Source organism: Drosophila serrata, unplaced genomic scaffold, assembly GCF_035046125.1.
Source record: "Drosophila serrata isolate PLE 108 unplaced genomic scaffold, ASM3504612v1 contig_334, whole genome shotgun sequence".
NCBI classification, from domain to species: Eukaryota; Metazoa; Arthropoda; class Insecta; order Diptera; family Drosophilidae; genus Drosophila; species Drosophila serrata.
The window spans coordinates 88,920-103,796 of record NW_028257232.1 but is presented as its reverse complement, the minus strand read 5'-3'; the positions used below and the strand labels follow the sequence as shown (position 1 = coordinate 103,796).

Sequence of the window (14,877 nt, the reverse complement as noted above, 5' to 3'; positions counted from 1 at the left end):
CCGACCCTATAAACTATATACATTCTTGATCAGCATCAACAGACGAATCTTTCTAGGCATGTAGGAGAGAAAATAAATTTTTGTCAATTTTTTCTAAATTTTATAAGGTGGACTTCGTTAAAATTGTCAAAAATTAGCCAATAAAATTATTTTTTTTTTACATTTTCAATGAAGTATGCAGATTTATTAGCCTAACAAAAACTTGCATGGGACAGTTTTCCGAATTAAAATTAATGCTTTTTTGGCTAAGTTATGAAATTTTTTAATTTTGATTTGGTGAACAAATTGTCATATAAAAATATAAATAATAGCGACTAATAAGCTATATTATGGTTTTAGTCAGAAGCTTGCAACGCTGTGAAGGATTCATTTCGGACCCTATAAGCTATATAGTGACATATTCACAAATTCTGTTATGTTCCAAGAAATATGAATCTGCAGCGTAGGCGATCCCACGCTGAACCAATGTAAACAATCCACATCCGGAGCAAGCAATGCTCCTTCTCAATAACATAAATAATTCTTCAATCAATATCCCAAGCGGGCGATCTCGCTCCCCAACTTTTGTAAACAAAGGGCAGTAGAAGTAAGATTTTTGTCACAATAATTTAGTCTTAAGCTGAGATCATTTGAATAAAGACGTGAAGCGGAATATTCGTTTTATTAATTCAACTTAGCGTTGTCCTTAGTCAACTGACGGGACATTAGTTCGACTCACAAAGCAGAAACACTTCACTGGCGCAGTCGGTAGGATACAAAAAGTATCCGAAAAAAAAGAACCTCGAGTGAAAAATAAATTAAATTTTATAATTCAGTTCTCGAACAATAATTACGCAAAACGTTTTAAAACACTTCAACTTGGATTATAATTCCAATTCGGTTGTCCAACAAAAAGTGGAAGAACAAAACAAAACAAAAACACAATAAGTCCAACGGCACCTAAAAGTTAATAACAACAAATAAATTTTAAGAAAATTAATTTAAACAAACACTTCAACTTTAAAAAGTGAAATCAAAAAATAAACTAAAATAAATTTTTATTTTACTAAAACAACAAATTTACTATAACAATGGCACAACCAGTTATCGCCGCACCCCAAATCGTTGCACTAAGCGACAACAACCTTGCTGAAGCTCGTCGGCAACTAAAAGACATCATGCCATTTAAGGGTGATCCAGAAACTCTCTACACTTTCGTCAGCAGAGTGGACTATGTAATTTCACTCTACCAAACTAATGATGTGCGACAACAAAGGATTCTTCTTGGAGCCATCGAAAGAAACTTGGACGGACATGTAACACGATCATTGGGCCTTCCGAACATTGAAGATTGGCCTACCCTTAGATCGAGACTAGTTGCAGAATTTAAACCCCAAACACCGAACTACAAACTACTGGAGAACTTCAGGGAGACACCTTACAAGGGAAATCTGAGAGCATTCTGCGAAGAAGCAGAAAGACGACGTCAAGTACTAATTTCGAAATTGCATCTAGAAGGTAACCAGCCAGATTTTCTTATTTATATTCAGGCGATTAAAGATTCCATTAAAATATTGATCAGAAAATTACCAATACAATTATTCACTATTTTGGCTCATCATGACATTGAAGACTTAAGATCATTAATCACTATCGCACAAAATGAGGGAATATATGAAGAACATGTTAATTTTGAATTAAATAAAATTCCAGAAAATCGTAATAAGAACTCATACCCTAATCAGAATTCTAAACCACACAAATTCAATACAAATACACAAACCCAATATCGACCAAGTTACCCACAATATTCTCAACCATTCCAACCTAATTTTAATCAATACACGCAATCATTTAGACCCACCTATACACAACAGATACCTAACAACCAAACTATGTGGCCAAATCATTTCGGACCCAACCAATACATGAACACACAACCATTTACTCACAAAAATCCTTTTCCACAATATTCAAATAAAATTCAAAATCCTCAAACAGCACATTTTAAAGGAAATACATACCCTCAACACCAACAACCCTCTACATCTAAAAATACTAACTTCCCGGTTACCAAACGACTAAGACCATCGGACAGTGAACAAACCAAAATGTCTATTGACGAATTAAGATTTCAAGACGCACACGAACACCAATACATAGAAATAGCATACAAAGGTTGCACATACAATTGTCTTATAGACACAGGATCCACAATAAATATGATCAATAAAAATATATTTTGTCTTCCTATTCAAAATACTATATGCGAAGTTTTGACATCAAATGGCCAAATTACATTGAACAATTTAATTATGTTACCCAGCAATAGTATTTTTAAAACAACTGAACCATTTTATGTACACAATTTTTCTAATAATTATGATATACTAATTGGCAGAAAATTGTTGAAAAATGCACAATCAATTATAAATTACAAAAATAGCACAGTTACCCTTTTTGATAAAACATATAAATTAATAACTTCAAAATCAGAAAAGAACCACAACAAGAAATAGAACCGGCACAAAACCAATTGCCTGCATTGTACCCTGAAATGCCAGCCCAATCATAAGCAACCCTTTTAAGGGGAGGGAAGTGACATATTCACAAATTCTGTTATGTTCCAAGAAATATGAATCTGCAGCGTAGGCGATCCCACGCTGAACCAATGTAAACAATCCACATCCGGAGCAAGCAATGCTCCTTCTCAATAACATAAATAATTCTTCAATCAATATCCCAAGCGGGCGATCTCGCTCCCCAACTTTTGTAAACAAAGGGCAGTAGAAGTAAGATTTTTGTCACAATAATTTAGTCTTAAGCTGAGATCATTTGAATAAAGACGTGAAGCGGAATATTCGTTTTATTAATTCAACTTAGCGTTGTCCTTAGTCAACTGACGGGACATAAGTTCGACTCACAAAGCAGAAACACTTCACTATATATATAAATAATCAGTATCAACAGGCGAATCATTGCAGGCATGTAGGAAAGAAAGTAAATTGTTGTACTTTTAATTTCGTTAAATTTGTCAAAAATTGATAAAATTATTGAATTTTTTTTACATTTTAAATGAAGTATGCAGCTTTATTAGCCAAATAAAAACTTGCATAGGACAGCTTTCCGAATAAAAATTCATGCTTGATTAAGTTATGATTCACATAAATTAAACTACCTGTCGCTCCAGCGAGCTGGTTTTTCTGCCTCTCTCTCTCTCTTGGATCGATTTTCCTTCCCCTCCTTGATTCGAAATTAGTTTCATCTTCTTGGCCATATCTTTACATTTGACTAATCATTATCTTCATTGCTTCTTCTCTTTTCAGGTGAGTTTCCTTTACATTTTCCGAAATGCGAATTGAACAATTGCAGTAGAGCGTAGGCGTAAGTAAGTGCAGGATAATTGCCAAGAAGAACTCCATATACTTCTAGCTAATTGAAGGCACTTGTAAATCTATAAAATGAATAGGGAACAATTTAATTTAATATTAAAGAGTTAAAAGAAAGTATATTACGGGTTTTAAAAAGGAATTTAATACATGCATTACATTAGTGAATCAGGGAATCTCTATAAAATCCATTTCTCCCATGATTTAAAATGCAAATATAGATTTTATATCATTACAAGAAAGGAAGCTAACTTCGGCACGCCGAAGTTTATATACCCTTGCAGATAGAACTTCTATGACTTGGAATCCCAACAATATAAATTATATTTATTTGTGTTAAAAAACAATGAAGTAATACCTGCTTTCATTTCATTCACCTTTACATATTATATTTGCAGTTTTACAGTCACAGATGTGCATTTTTCTCCACTTCTAACGATCGTTTGTATGGCACCTATATAATATAGTCGTCCGATTTTCATAAAATTTTACACAAAATTTAAGACTAATATAAAATGGCTTTACCTTAAATTTGATGAAAATCTGTTGAAAACTGAAAATGTTATAATTTTTAATTGTCTTAATTTCTCGATCGTTCCTATGGGAGCCATATGATATAGTTGTCCAATTTTCATAAAATTTTATACAAAATTGTAGAGTATAGTAAAATGGCTATATCTCAAATTTGATCAAATTCTGTTGAAAACTGAAATTGTTATAATTTTTTTTCTAAAAATTATCCGATCTTTCCTATGGCAGCTATATGATATAGCCGTCCGATCCGGCCCGTTCCGACATATATACAAGTGAGAGTATATAGAAGGCTAACTGCAAAGTTTCATTCAGATAGCTTCAAAACTGAGAGACTAGTTTACGTAGAAACGGACAGACGGACAGATGGACAGACGGACAGACAGACAGACGGACAGACGGACATGGCTAGATCGACTCGGCTGTTGATCCTGATCAAGAATATATACACTTTATATGGTCGGAGGTGCCTCTTTCACTGCGTTGCAAACTTCTGACTGAAATTATAATACCCTGCAAGGGTATAAAAATATAAATAATAGCGACTAAGAAGCTGTATTATTGCTTTAGTCATCAACAGACGAATCTTTCTAGGCATGTAGGAGAGAAAATAAATTTGTTTACATTTTTTCTAAAATTTATAAGGTGGACATCGTTAAAATTGTCAAAAATTGGCCAATAAAATTTTTGTTTTACATTTTCAATGAAGTATGCAGATTTATTAGCCTAACAAAAACTTTCACGGGGCAGTTTTTCGAATTAAAATTAATGCTTTTTTGGGTAAGTTATGAGATTTTTAAACTTTGATTTGTTGAACAAATTGTCATATAAAAATATAAATAATAGCGACTAAGAACTGTATTATTGTTTTAGTCAGAAGCTTGTAACGCTGTGAAGGAGGCTTTTCCGACACTATAAATCGTATATAATCTTCATCAGTAGCAACAAGCGAATCTTTCTAGGTATGTAGGAAAGGAAAATCATTTTTTTTTTAAATTTTTCAAGGGTTTACATCTTAAAATTGTCAAATTAACAAAAATGTTGGTATTTTATAATTTTAACTGCATGGGTTACATCGATACAATTGTAACTTCGGCTTCCCGAAGTTAGCTTCCTTCTTGTTATATTAAATGTTAATTAAAAGACATGTGACTTGTCACCTTATCGACAAAGTTGATAGCTCGAGCTATTACTGTTATATTATATTGGAGTTTTATAGAAAGGAGATGCTTCCTTCAGCCTGTAACACATGGTATATTCCTTGGATAAAGGGTGCCAAACTGTTGTGATGTAATCAAGGTCTAAAAAACCTTAAATGTCATTCATCGCACTGTTCGTGTCATTTATTTACTCAATTTTAAAAGTACTACTTTCTATATTTTCTTAATCTTGCCATATTTACAAATTTCTTAATTTTAATACTAACCAAAATTCGCTTGTGAAACTGATTTCAAATTACAATAACATTGTGATACGTTGTACAAATTGATTAACAATTCCCCCGAGCCACATTTTAAAATCACTTACAATTGGAATGCTGCTTAATTTTATTGATTGGTATTATAGCTACAAAGCTTGGCCAAGACAAATGTTAATTTTACCCCTACAGTTGTCGTTTCTTAGCACTACAAAAATTAAACCTAAGCGGTTAGGCGTCGGGTCCGTTTTTCCATTGCATTATCCTTTTCGTTGTTCTAACCCAACATGTTTATAACAGGTGATATAAGATGTCTCAAAAATGTTTTTGGTGTTGGTATAGAACCGCCGAGATCCAATGAGATTGTACCCTGTACGTTTCGGTCTAAAAGACCAGTGCGATGTACCTCCAGGTTTGATCTCAATCCGAACAAGCTTCCCAGGCCTCCGAACAGGTTTCCGAGTGGGGTGAAGATACCGAGAGGGTCCAGAATCCATGCAGGAAGGATGCCAGTACCAAAGAGGCCCTTTTCTCCAAATAAGCCAGTTCCGAATAATCCACCATAACGGAAGGGTCCTATGCTTGCTGAAATGCCATGCCCTGGCCTAGGGCTAGGACCTGAACCAGGACCTGAACCTGGTCCCATCGGACTTCCAGGGTTAAAGGATATTGTAGGAAGTGGAATTTTTATTCCTGGGAGTCCTGGTATTTGGAGAAAGCGTGGTGGTGGTCCACCAGGACCACTAGGGCCACCAGGACCACTAGGACTACCAGGACCACCTGGACCAAAAGGACCGCCAGGACCGAAAGGACCGCCAGGACCACCAGGACCACTTGGACCGCCCGGACCACCCTGACCACCGGGACGGAAAGGCCCACCTGGGAATCCTGGGAAATTGGGATGCCCTAATGGAGGCCTAGGCCAATGAGGAGAAGGATGTGTAGGAATTCCTAGTGGATTAAATGGCCCTGCATTTTTTATGATGGTTAACAAGTCATCTCCTTGGCCGACAGTTGTGATTGTTGGCCCGAGTCCAAGTTTACCTCCAAGACCCAGTTGGTGTGCCGCTTGCAAAGCTGCAGCCGCTGATACAGCTCCTCCAGCTCCGCCGTAAAAACCTAATCCGCCGGGATTAGTCCCTATGAGAGCATCCAAGTACCTCAATGGTGCTAGCTTGATGTCTGCCAAGCCCTGGAGTGCCGATTCGCCCTGGCGGGCCAACTCACTGAGGACAACGGTGGCATGTGAGCTGCCGACGAAAAGAATCAGCGAAAGGACGAGAATCTGTCAAAAAGCAATTAGTGGCTGTTCTTGGTCAGAAAATATTGAAGCTTCCCACCAATTGTCGCACCATGGCAAAAACTCTTTACAACTGATGCATTTGGCTTTGCAAATTTCTTTTTTATACTAAAGGCACGTGGTGATTATAATATAGATGAGACTTTAAAGTTCAGAAAGCGGGTCAGGTAAAGATTTATTATACCGTAGGAAATAGCTGAACTAAGTCTAAGCAAATGCATATTTTAAACAGATATTTTGATCTTTTATAAAACTGATTTAGGTGTTGCCTATACTACATTTTAAAACAAGAAAGGAAGCTAACTTCGGCCCGCCGAAGTTTAAATACCCTTGCAGATAGAAATTCTATGACTAGAAATCCATACCATATAAATTATATATATATGTGTTTAAAAACAATGAAGTAATACCTGCTTTTATTTCATTCACCTATACATATTATATTTGCAGCTTTATATTCACAGATTTGTATTTTTCTTCTACATCAAACGATCGTTTGTATGGCACCTATATGATATAGTCGTTTGATTTTCATAAAATTTTACACAAATTTTTAGAATAATATGAAATGGCTATATCTCAAATTTGATTAAATTCTGTTGAAAACTAAAAATGTTGTCGCCACCGCGATTGTCAGTCTTCCGACAACAGCCACCGCCATTCTCATTCCTCTCAAATTTCTCGATAGTTCCTATGGCAGCTATATGATATATTAGTCCGATTTTCATAAAATTTTACACAAAATTGTAGAATAATATGAAACGGCTATATCTCAAATTTGATGAAAATCTGTTGAAAACTGAAAATGTTATACTTATTAATTGAATTAATTTCTCGATCGTTCCTATAGGAGCTATATGATATAGTCGTCCGATTTTCATAAAATTTTACACAAAATTGTAGAATAATATTAAATGGCTATATCTCAAATTTGATCCAATTCTATAGAGAACTGAAAAAGTTAAAATTTTTTTTGTAAAAATTTTCCGATCATTCCTATGGCAGCTATATGATATAGTCGTCCGATCCGGCCCGTTCCGACATATATACGAGTGAGAGTATATAGAAGGCTAACTACAAAGTTTCATTTAGATAGCTTCAAAACTGAGAGACTAGTTTGCGTAGAAACGGACAGACGGACAGACGGACAGACGGACAGACGGACAGACGGACAGACGGACATGGCTAGATCGACTCGGCTGTTGATCCTGATCAAGAATATATATACTTTATATAGTCGGAGGTGCCTCCTTCACTGCGTTGCAAACTTCTGACTGAAATTATAATACCCTGCAAGGGTATAAATATGCTAGTCTGCCTTTGCCTAAGTGAAAGCCAATATAAACCTTGGCAGTTTAGATTCAGATAGATTGGATGTCCTTTGGAGCATTTGAACTACAAAAATAGTAACTGTAAGAAATGTTTCCCACGCCAATATGCCAACCCGGCTCTACCAAAATGTCAAGTTTGTCCAAAGAAAATATTTACAAGCACCTTAGCACTTTAAAGGATGCTTCACACCAACAAAAACGAAAGAAAAACCAAAAACCAGATCGAAGTTAACGAAAGTAAATAAAACGTTTCGCATCTGGCTGGGTGGTGAGTTTTTGGTTTGCTTTTCTAAGGATTTCCATTCTCAATACGAATAGCAGGGTGGATAGACCTTCAAGATGCAAAATATAATTTCAAAGAAGTGACACACAAAGTTTAGAGTTGAAGCACTTCACCAAAAATTCTTCAAGGTTCTACCCCTCTTTTAATAAGCGCGAACACCTTTCAATAAGATCCCGCCAGCTCAAAACTCCGAACTGCATCATTCAAATGTGTTTTTATTGACGCGCCCTCGAGGGTGTCCGGATGTGTTGTCCTTTGGGTTTTTCATTCCAATATCCGCCGGTGATAAGTTGAATTATTGACAAGAGTCTGTGGCAGGGACAACGACTGCCTTGGTCGTTGTCCAGCCCTCGGCATAGCGGTGTCCTTCCCAGTAGTCGGAACTCAGCCCCAGCTCCCTGTCCCGGGCCTGGTCGTTGATTTGATTTTGGTCTTTGGTGTTGCCATGTTCCCCGCATCAAAGGAAACCTTGATATCATTTATCTGATAATATTTTTTCAGACCGATTTTTATTGGCTTTTATTTATGCTGATTGACACAGAACTGTATGTTGCAGTTAAATATTGGTGCTGGGCTTATCGACCAAGTCGTTCCCTCCTCTCCTTCTTTCAAAAAGCTGTTTGTCGGTTTCGAAATAATGCTACTTCTTTAAATACAACTTTTACCTTGTGACAATTCCGTTTTGGGCGGTCAGACATTATTTCAACATGAACGATATCCCAACTAATTGAAAGCGGCCCAACATTGGCCACACGCATATATATCATAAATGTCAACCCATTAGGAATTTTTCTGGCAGGATGATGGCCAAAGTGAGAGAATGCGTGTCGTATGTAAATTAATACAAATAGAGAAATGGGATAATTTTGGCAAGAGAGGCCAACATGCAAAGGACATCAAAAGGGCACACGCAATAGTTCGAGCTCGAGTCCTCTTCAAGTGTTAATAAACTACATGCGCTTTCCGAATGCGCGTTTATAATTTATGTGGGCTAATAGACGACTGGATAAACATCATATGCAGGGAATCCATATCCTGTCTGTCCAACTAAAGCTATACGTATATTTATTTATTTGCGAGGGCTAGGGGCGCAAGGGTGTCACTACCCGCTGGGCTCTGTCGACGTCAACCCTTTTTCTTCGTTTCAGCCGAAAATTTATGGGACATATTTTATTGTCCTTTCGACCACTGAGTAGCCAGACCGGGAGTAGCAGCCCGACACTATCGTTTCTTGTAAATTTATACCGCCGACCTCGCTTATCAGGACAGGCGATATCATTCATATTCTCATGGTAAACAATTTACTCCTGCTCAAAACCAATTTGTTTGCTTGTTTGCATATCATCATGGCACACACACGAAATGTCCTTTCTTGTCTTCGAAATTTAATTAACAAAAGGGTCAATTGTCGCGCGTGGGTGGCTTTTTTCCCCCCCAAGTTCCCCTTCCGCCCTTGTGAGCAAACAATATTTTTGATTAATTTATGCATTTTCGTGTGAAATTTCTTGTTTTCTTTATTTATTTATGCCCGCATGAATCAACATTGCGTGTCGCACATTAAAGTTTAAGCACAGTGAGGGGACTTTTGGTAATTACTTTCATTATTCTTAAGCGTTTGTAATTGCACTATAAAGACATAACAGTGAATTGTAAAGTATTTACATTAGCAAGAATAGCTAAGGAAATCATAAACTGCTATTAGTGTCAACGAAGCCATATTAAATTTAACTTTTTCTCAACATTCCACATAGCCACTCTATAGAAATACATGTCGATACAAATGCTTTGGAATCAAATTCCCCATAGAACGTCTGACTTTCACAAGATGTCCAAACAATTTTCAAAATCAAATTAAAACGAAATTAAACATACATTCAGATGCCTCAAGCTCCTACGAAAACTTATTTACTATTTTGTGTCACAGAGCCCCTTTGAGATGACAAAAGTTTTATGGCCCCATAATAAAATCAATAAATGACTTGTGACTTCTCTCGCCTTTGTTTTGCATTGGGTTAGCTTTAAGTTGTCTATAGAGCGATTTGGTATGATTTCGAAATGGTGTGCAAGGTTTTTTACTTATTCCTAACCAAGCCATTGAATTTTCTAAACTCCCAGTTGAATTTAAGTCACACCACACTCCCGAAACATTTTTCGGCTTGCATGTTGCAAATCGGCATCCAGCCATGAATTTTTTATGGCTCCTTTTTAGCAAAACACTCTTTGGCCAAGGCGGTGCTCAGAGATAACTACTAACTGTTATTGCACGGGTAACACCGTCAGCAAACACTGCAGTCGGGCCCAGAAAAGATAGACCCTGGACTCGAGGACACTGTCACTGGAAATGTTTACTCAGTCGGTGTGGAGGCAGGACATGAATAATAAATGCCCAAGCCACGTCGAGTTGGAATATGTGCTAAACTGTCAGTAATTGGAGACGAGCAGAGCACTTAGGCACACACGGCTGTCTCACACCCTGCCTCCTATTATCTGGGCTCAATCCGAGGTGGACCCCTTCTTCTCGATATGAGCTTTCGCCACGGTAATTAACTTTACAAATCGCATGCGAGTCTGTGATTAATTATTCCAAAACCGGACACTCAAACTCGGCAGCCGGACAGTTAACCCATTTCGGCCTCGATAAGGGTTGCACAAACAGCTGTGGAAGAGCCGTGGCGGGGGTGTGCGCCAGAGTTTTTGACATTTAAAATTTCACAAGCACATTTGATGAATGTTTGTTCACAAGGCGTAAATTGAAACTATTCTTGTCCGTGGACCCAAAGTTGTGGCCCCTTGACCACATGCCACTTAGCACATGGTTTGCCGAGCAAACCCCAACCGGAGTTTACCCCTCACACAAGCACATGTGCTTCCCAAAAAGGGTTTTCCGACGGTCAGTTTTCTTATCAGAGTCAAAGTTTCGCATTAATTCTGACTTGGTCAACACTTCATTAATCACGGCCGGCCGGGTACACGTATTCAAATGTCTTGTGGTCAAGGACATGTGCGTATGTTGTGCAAGATGCTTATCGCAATATTGAAAATTTGCCACCGATGACCTTTTTGTTCAAGGCACGCACGCAGCATCCTGTTTAGGATTTCTAACCCTCATAATCGAGCATGGGATCGCTTCGGTATGCCTAATTTTGTATTCAAATTCACATCTCCACCGATCCTTGCTTGTATACCCAATACAGACAGACCCTTGGCATCATCCGGAACAGCTGTTTATTCCAGTTACACACTTTTTGAGGTGGGTGAGACTGCAGAGCATAAAGGGTTAGCCTACCATGGGGTTGTTGACCGTGACAGCATTGCCTATTTGCACATCAATTCAAGGTGAGCCCCCGCCACATACAATGAAGGTAAAGAAATTCTAATTCAGGTTAATCGGAAATAGTCAGTTAGCTGTGAAATATGTCATGCATACAGACTTACATCTTTTCAAGCGGTTGTTGCCCCGTGCCGAGAATATATTCAATTCTTTAATTTTAAAGACATTTTGTTCTTAAATAAAAAAAAAATAAACCTCTTTTAAAAACTCAAACAGTGTAAAAACTTGCTTTGCCCCGAGTGGAAAAGCGAGAAAAAACTTATTATAAGCACATAATAATATACGCGTATGTCTGCCTGCAGCCGCGAAGTCTTTTATCCTTCATAATTTGCAGATCTGTTTGTTGCTGCTGCTGATGAAGAGCCCTTTACAGCTGCAATGTGAACCCAGAGAGGAAAAAAGTATGAAAAGTTATATTTTCCTTCTGCATGCAAAGTCAGAGGGAAAGCCAGTGCCTTGGGTACCCATTTCCTTTAGTTTCTCCCAGTTGAGTGGCAAAAAGTTAATGGATTGTTAGCTTGCGGTTTCCTTGGTATCTGCAATTAAAACGCGAGGACATGGAGCTAGCCTTGGTGAAGGATTCTTACGTCCTCTTGTGCTTCGTTTACAGTTAATGAAATTGTTCTGAGTGTTTCTCAGAACCCACGGAATACCCAGGAAATAAATAAAATAGAACACTAATTATGCTTGTACAAAAAGTTTTTTCGCTTCTCAGAAAGGCGGTCGAACTTTTGCACATATGAGAACCCCCCGGAAAAAGTGAAGAAACATATTTTTTCCTACTGAAATAACTAAAATGTATGCAGCATTTTAAATTTATATGGATTAACTCTTTGGTAGGGGTATTTGGTTTAGAAGTTTATTATTTTAACTTTTCATGGCTTTATGTGAATTTTTTAACTCAACTTGGTCCGCATGGAGTAAAAAACCTAAGGCTGTTCTCTGAAGACTTTCTTTAATTGGTGCTCTAAGGGGAAGTACATTTTTTGTAATCAGCCAGCCGTCCAGTTCACGTAAAAACATGTAAGAAGGAAAAATCGATAACCTACATCTGAAGCATCTAAAAAACACGAGGCACAATACCCGAAGAACAAAGCAGAAACAACAATAATTAAAGACCCAAAATGAATAACAACCCCCAATTTTTAGAGAGCAAATTTTTTGCTCTGCATGTATGTTTTTAAACCTTTTACTCGGCCCACCCACAAGATGTAACAACAAGGCGCCAGCTTATCGTATTCTTAAAAAATAATGTATATAATTAATTGTGTTTTGATTATGTCCTCGTTTCAGTTAAATTTTTTAAGAAAATCGAAGGTAAAGCGCGGAAATGCTCAGCTAGAAGTCGATTTCTATACATTTTACGCATCTATAAATAAATACTTGATATCTTTGGGTATTTAATAGAGAAAGATATACAAGGCACAGAATAATGATTGTGCCACTGTTCTAAGCATGCAAATAAAGGTTCCTCATAACGTACATATGGGCACGTGTCTTGTTAAGCAAACATTTGAGAATGAACTTTCCTCAGTTGAACACAAATTTCTTCGGGCGAGTTTTCTCTTCAAACTGTCACCGTTCGTCCTTTCTGTCAACCCCAACCAAGTTGGCGCCCAAAAGGGATTTTGGGTTTCTCTGGTCACGCCAGACGCATATGCTAATTAAGCAATTAATATTTGTGGGCGAGACAACTTAATTTATTTACAAAGAAACCATATTTTCTCCTATGAAATGTGATATTGGTGCCCGGTCTTTTTTTTTTTTTTTGATTTGGGAGCGAGCTCTGGCGCCATGCGGCAAGACAATAAACTTATCACATGTTACCCATTGCCTTGGGCCAAAACTTTAGCAGCCAGTTTGATTTGCGGTCGTCCTGGTTTTGTCCCTTGCGTGTTCTGAGCTAGCCTGTCAGGACACTGATATGCGACTCAGCCTCCGCTTGTATATCTCATTCTCATGTTAGTGAAGTATTTCATCAACTTTCCAAGCTAAGTCAGCAATAATATTTTCTTAGACACATTTCTGAACTGCATATACACCAGGCACTGTTTTGCGGTCACAGCCGGTGGCTTTGTTGGGTATGTGCGAATCCTTAAAGACGTAAGCCAAGTGCATATAGAAACTGGAGCTTTATGTCTTGGGGCAGCATTTGTCAGACGAAAGGAGAAATGAGTTGAGTTGGGCTGCGGTTTTTCTGACAGATTTGATTAAGTTTGTTGGCCTGAATCGGATACCTACGGTATCCATTTTCTTAAAGTTATTCAGCTTTATTTTGAATACGAATTTCGAAGTGCTACCTATCTATTAGATAAATTATTTTATCTTCACAAAAATAACTTTGTTGGGTCTTAAGAATGCGTATGAAATGAGAATTATAATTATATTATATTTATTGCTACAATGTATTCATGTCACAAACGACATGCCAAAATAAAAAAGGAAATTATCTCAATCTGCCCCTCCGCAGTGGCAAACCACGTTCGTAAGTGTTGACAATTAGCACTTATATTTACCCCTCTTAAATTTTACGCAAGATTTAAACTGACCTAAGGTCATTCAGAAAGAACCGGTTCGATGCGTACCACGGCTGCAAGCCAGTTTTATATGCTTCCACCCCAGTCCATTGGCCATTTACAGTGCAACCACCACAGCAGAATTGCTCCTGAATGGAAGGGGCCGTCCGAATGGCACCAATTGGTTGCATGACATTTTTCACTTCCAGCTTGTGTTCATGGGGTACATTTTAGGATGGGGCAAATGCAACGCTTGACATCTTAGTGAACTTCCCAGGGGCTATACGAAATTGCATGCAGCATATGCAATTCGCAACACATTGCCAATGTTTTTTGTTTCGTAATTAAGTGTCGCATTAAATGTAGAAAATTTAAGCAAATTGTAAATCGGGAGTTTTGATTTCGACTTCCCCTACAGCTTCGGCTATTCCCCTTCCTGTCTGTGCATCCTTTCGCTTGATTAAGAATAGAAAGCTTTACAAAAAACGCCACCGAACCCTCGTTGAGTTGAACAAAAGAAGAGCCTTTGTACCTCGAACTTTGGAATTGCTGGGAAGCATTCATAGGGAAACCGATGCCTACTTGGTTTGGGTGCTTGTCGGCGAGTATCCGAAAAAAAGTATTAAATCAGCAGGTCCAAAATAAAATTGATGATTTTCTTCTTTTGCAACAAGTGCTGTTTGGAAATTAGAACGCTGGAAGGTAGTGTGGAGCTCCAACGATTTTTGGATTATTAAAATGTAACAATGGCATGGCGATGATGACGCCAACAAGTTCTTTCCAATGTCTGCAGGATGTTT

At 37.7% G+C, this 14,877-nt stretch overlaps 1 protein-coding gene across 1 annotated transcript; it reads right to left on the bottom strand.

Annotated features, from left to right (window-relative positions):
- Positions 1 to 5,428: 5,428 nt before the first annotated feature.
- On the bottom strand, positions 5,429 to 6,785 carry Ebp (Ejaculatory bulb protein). The gene is made up of 2 exons (XM_020947905.2): positions 6,657 to 6,785; positions 5,429 to 6,601 (listed from the first exon to the last, which is right to left on the bottom strand). Exons 1-2 carry the CDS (start codon positions 6,669 to 6,671, stop codon positions 5,594 to 5,596), a joined length of 1,023 nt encoding a protein of 340 aa, XP_020803564.1. The 5' UTR covers positions 6,672 to 6,785; the 3' UTR covers positions 5,429 to 5,593.
- Between the last annotated feature and the right edge of the window lie 8,092 nt (positions 6,786 to 14,877).